Below are 3,145 nucleotides of genomic sequence, written 5' to 3'. Positions count from 1 at the left end.
CCTCTCCGACCAGACCGCGGTTAATCGGAATCGAATGTGTGACGTGGCACGAGGAACGCGTTTTCTCGCGCCACCGCCTCTTTAAGAAGCTTCGACGACTTCCCCCCGTTGCTCGCGTCCTCCGTGCCTCTCACCATTCGCCTTCACTCCCTTCTGAGCTCCAATCCCAATCGATCGCCCTTCTCGATCCTCGAATCCGCAGAGGGATATGGCGGACAACTGCTCGGTACTCGATCCGTGGGTGTACCACTCGGAATCGGCGTGGATCAGCGAGGTCTCTGCCCGCGAGAACGCGGCCGTCGCCATGGCCCTCCAGATCTCCCTCTCCGACACCACCACCTCATCCTCCTCCTCCTCCTCCGCCGCCTCCGCCGACACCCTTTCCTCCCCTCTCCTCCTCCTCCAGCACCAATTCACTCCCCCCTCTTGCTCCTCTGCGTCCGGAGACGCCACCCTTCGCCGGCGGAATGCCCTCGGCCCGGCCCTGCAGGGGCGGGTCTCGAAGAGGAAGTCGCACGCGTCGAAGCGGTCGGCCACCACCTACATCTCCGCCGACCCGATCGACTTCCAGGAGGTGGTGCAGCGGGCGACGGGGTTCCGGCTCGCGGGGGAGCCACTGGTGAAGCCCGAGCCGGTACGGTCTGCGGCGGGCGACCGGGCGGCCCTGCAACAGATCCGCCTGCCCACGCTCGACACCTCGGTGTCTTTTCTGGATACGGGCGCGGTCGGGATCCCGAGCGGGGGCTTCTCGTCCGGGTCACCACCACCTGCCTACGCGCCGGACTTCGACTTCGATCCACTACTCCCGGCCTTCCCTACGCTGGATTCGTGGGGTGTCATGTAGAGGAGATGCTTCTTTAGACGTCATTTCTATGATAATTTATATAATTATTATTTTATAGTAGATTAAACTTATACTTAGTTGATTGAGTTAAAAAATGAAAATGCTAATTATATTTCTTAATGATTCGAATATGCGAGAGAGCAATACACTTATTAAATTAAGAGTATATAATCATAAGGTATCTTAATTAACAATCATACCTCTTAAATTATTGATTTATAATAATTCATTGTAATAATTTACAGAAAATATTTGATAAAATTTCATAAAACAAACTATACTAAACCTAAAAATTTATTTAAATTTCACCATCAATTTTTAATAATTCACTCAATATATAAATGAACTAGTTAGTATAATCAAACCATCACACAATTCTATAAAAAAATTTACTTCACTATTCTAGTTAATCAAACGATCTTGAATTATCATAAAATTTTATAAAAAAATAATAATTATAAAAACTAAATATACACCAAATTTTAATTTCAAATTGAATCATTTGGAGGCTAAATTATCCTCTTAATTTACTACTAATGCCTATTCTATTCTACTGAAATTAGGTTGGGATTGTCTGAACTTATAAACCTCAAATCTTATTATACAAAGGTGGTAACTACTTAATTATAAATCTCATAGAACCCTGAGAAAATCTTTTAAAATATATCAAAAATATAAAACTTAATTATATACCTAAGGGGTTTAATTTAGCTCGAATAAAATCCCTTCTTAAAAAAAAAGAAGGAGATTTTAAGTACCTCATATTAGGATAATAACAACTAGATGCATGAATCTTAGATTAAAGTCATACTAGAAACCTTAGAATCACGAGGATTCATACAAAATATATTCAAAAATAAAAAATATTTAAAGTCTAGGTTACTTAAAAGTAGCTAAAAATATTAGCCTATTATTTGTAAAACCAAAATGTTACGTATAGCAAGGGATGAATTAGGTTTTTCTTATCTCAATATTTCTTAGAACTAGGGGTTCTAAGCCTCCATAAGAAAAGCTAAGAGAATGTCTAAAGAATAAGAGAAATGCCTATGAATTATTGAGTTAGTGTCAGTCATAGGTGCTCTGCAAGCCAATCATATGAGTGATAGTACGTGTGACTTGACATGTAGTCTTTTTGCTTATTATTATTTGATATTTTATCACTTTATATTGCATGTTGTATGAATATATTGTGATATCTATGAATCTATGTAATGGAAATCGGATCGTGATGAGATCATGATAATGAGATTGATTCACCTTTAAACACACATCCTAAATAATCCCGGTCATAGGTTACTCGAGAGGGACATCGAGATAACTGGACAAACTGGTATGTTATATACTCATCCATATGATGAATACAATTAGTTTCATAGTTGTTCATGTGGGGACACTAGGAATACAATGCAGGTGCTCATTGGAGAATGAGTTCACTAATTGATCCGTTCATATAAAGCTGGATGGTTGATGATGCCTTATTATCAGACAACAAATTTATGGTCCTAGTGGTCTATCTAGTTCTTAGACTCGAGACACCAAGGATGTCCTATATGAGTACTTCACTTTTGATATCAGACTTATAGGTCTGGAGGTTTCAAATCTAGCACAACTAGTTTATCGGGAGTGGTAGCCAACCTAGGAGGATCATCCTCTCTTAATGTTATAAGAAGAATATTCTATGTATTCTTACTTAGTCAAATCCTTAGCTAGGGTCATTCAGATTGAGAGAGAAAGATTTCTCTAGTAGAATCCGATTAGAGCGAAACTCGAGTAGAAACTATATAGGGCTTAACAATACCATGCTCGGTATACGGTCTCTCGGGTATTAGATGTTGAATCTCATATTTTGATGATGAAATCAATTAATGAGTTTATGATCTAATATGCCTTTTCAGTGATATAGGGCTAGCTTCGATCATGAAGAGATAATTAAAACAAGAAGAATCAATGTTGGGCTAGAGTGGAACATATCAAAAGATTAGACATCGAGCCAAAGGATCAATCGACATGTCGGTAGAAGGCTTCATGTCATGAGTTTGGGCATCAGGCTTAGAAGAGCAGACATTGTGCCGAGGAGATCGAAATTGTGGAGGTCCATATGTTGATTGGGCAAAAAGTCACAAAAGAAGACGATGCGCCGAAGGATTGGACGAAACGTCGATGAATCAATGACATGTCGGACAACATGTGATTAATACTTTATAATAATTATCTAGACCGAAGTAGTTTTAAGTTATAATTGAGTTGAAATTAGGCCAACTTAATTAGGGACCAATTTAGCCTATGTTGGAGGTATTTTGG

General features: G+C 40.1%; 1 protein-coding gene across 1 annotated transcript; it reads left to right on the top strand.

Annotated features, from left to right (window-relative positions):
• The first annotated feature begins 208 nt into the window (after positions 1 to 208).
• On the top strand, positions 209 to 844 carry LOC135604775 (calmodulin-binding protein 25-like). The gene has a single exon (XM_065094424.1). It carries the CDS (start codon positions 209 to 211, stop codon positions 842 to 844), a length of 636 nt encoding a protein of 211 aa, XP_064950496.1.
• The last annotated feature ends 2,301 nt before the right edge of the window (positions 845 to 3,145 follow it).

The sequence above is a fragment of the Musa acuminata genome, chromosome BXJ2-2, assembly GCF_036884655.1.
Source record: "Musa acuminata AAA Group cultivar baxijiao chromosome BXJ2-2, Cavendish_Baxijiao_AAA, whole genome shotgun sequence".
In the NCBI taxonomy this organism is placed as follows: domain Eukaryota; kingdom Viridiplantae; phylum Streptophyta; class Magnoliopsida; order Zingiberales; family Musaceae; genus Musa; species Musa acuminata.
The sequence above is the reverse complement of the archived record's forward strand: the minus strand, read 5'-3'. Positions and strand labels throughout refer to the sequence as shown.

Coding starts and splice junctions, on each gene's coding strand:
- LOC135604775 (XM_065094424.1), top strand. CDS start 209: ATGGCGGACAACTGCTCGGTACTCGATCCGTGGGTGTACCACTCGGAA.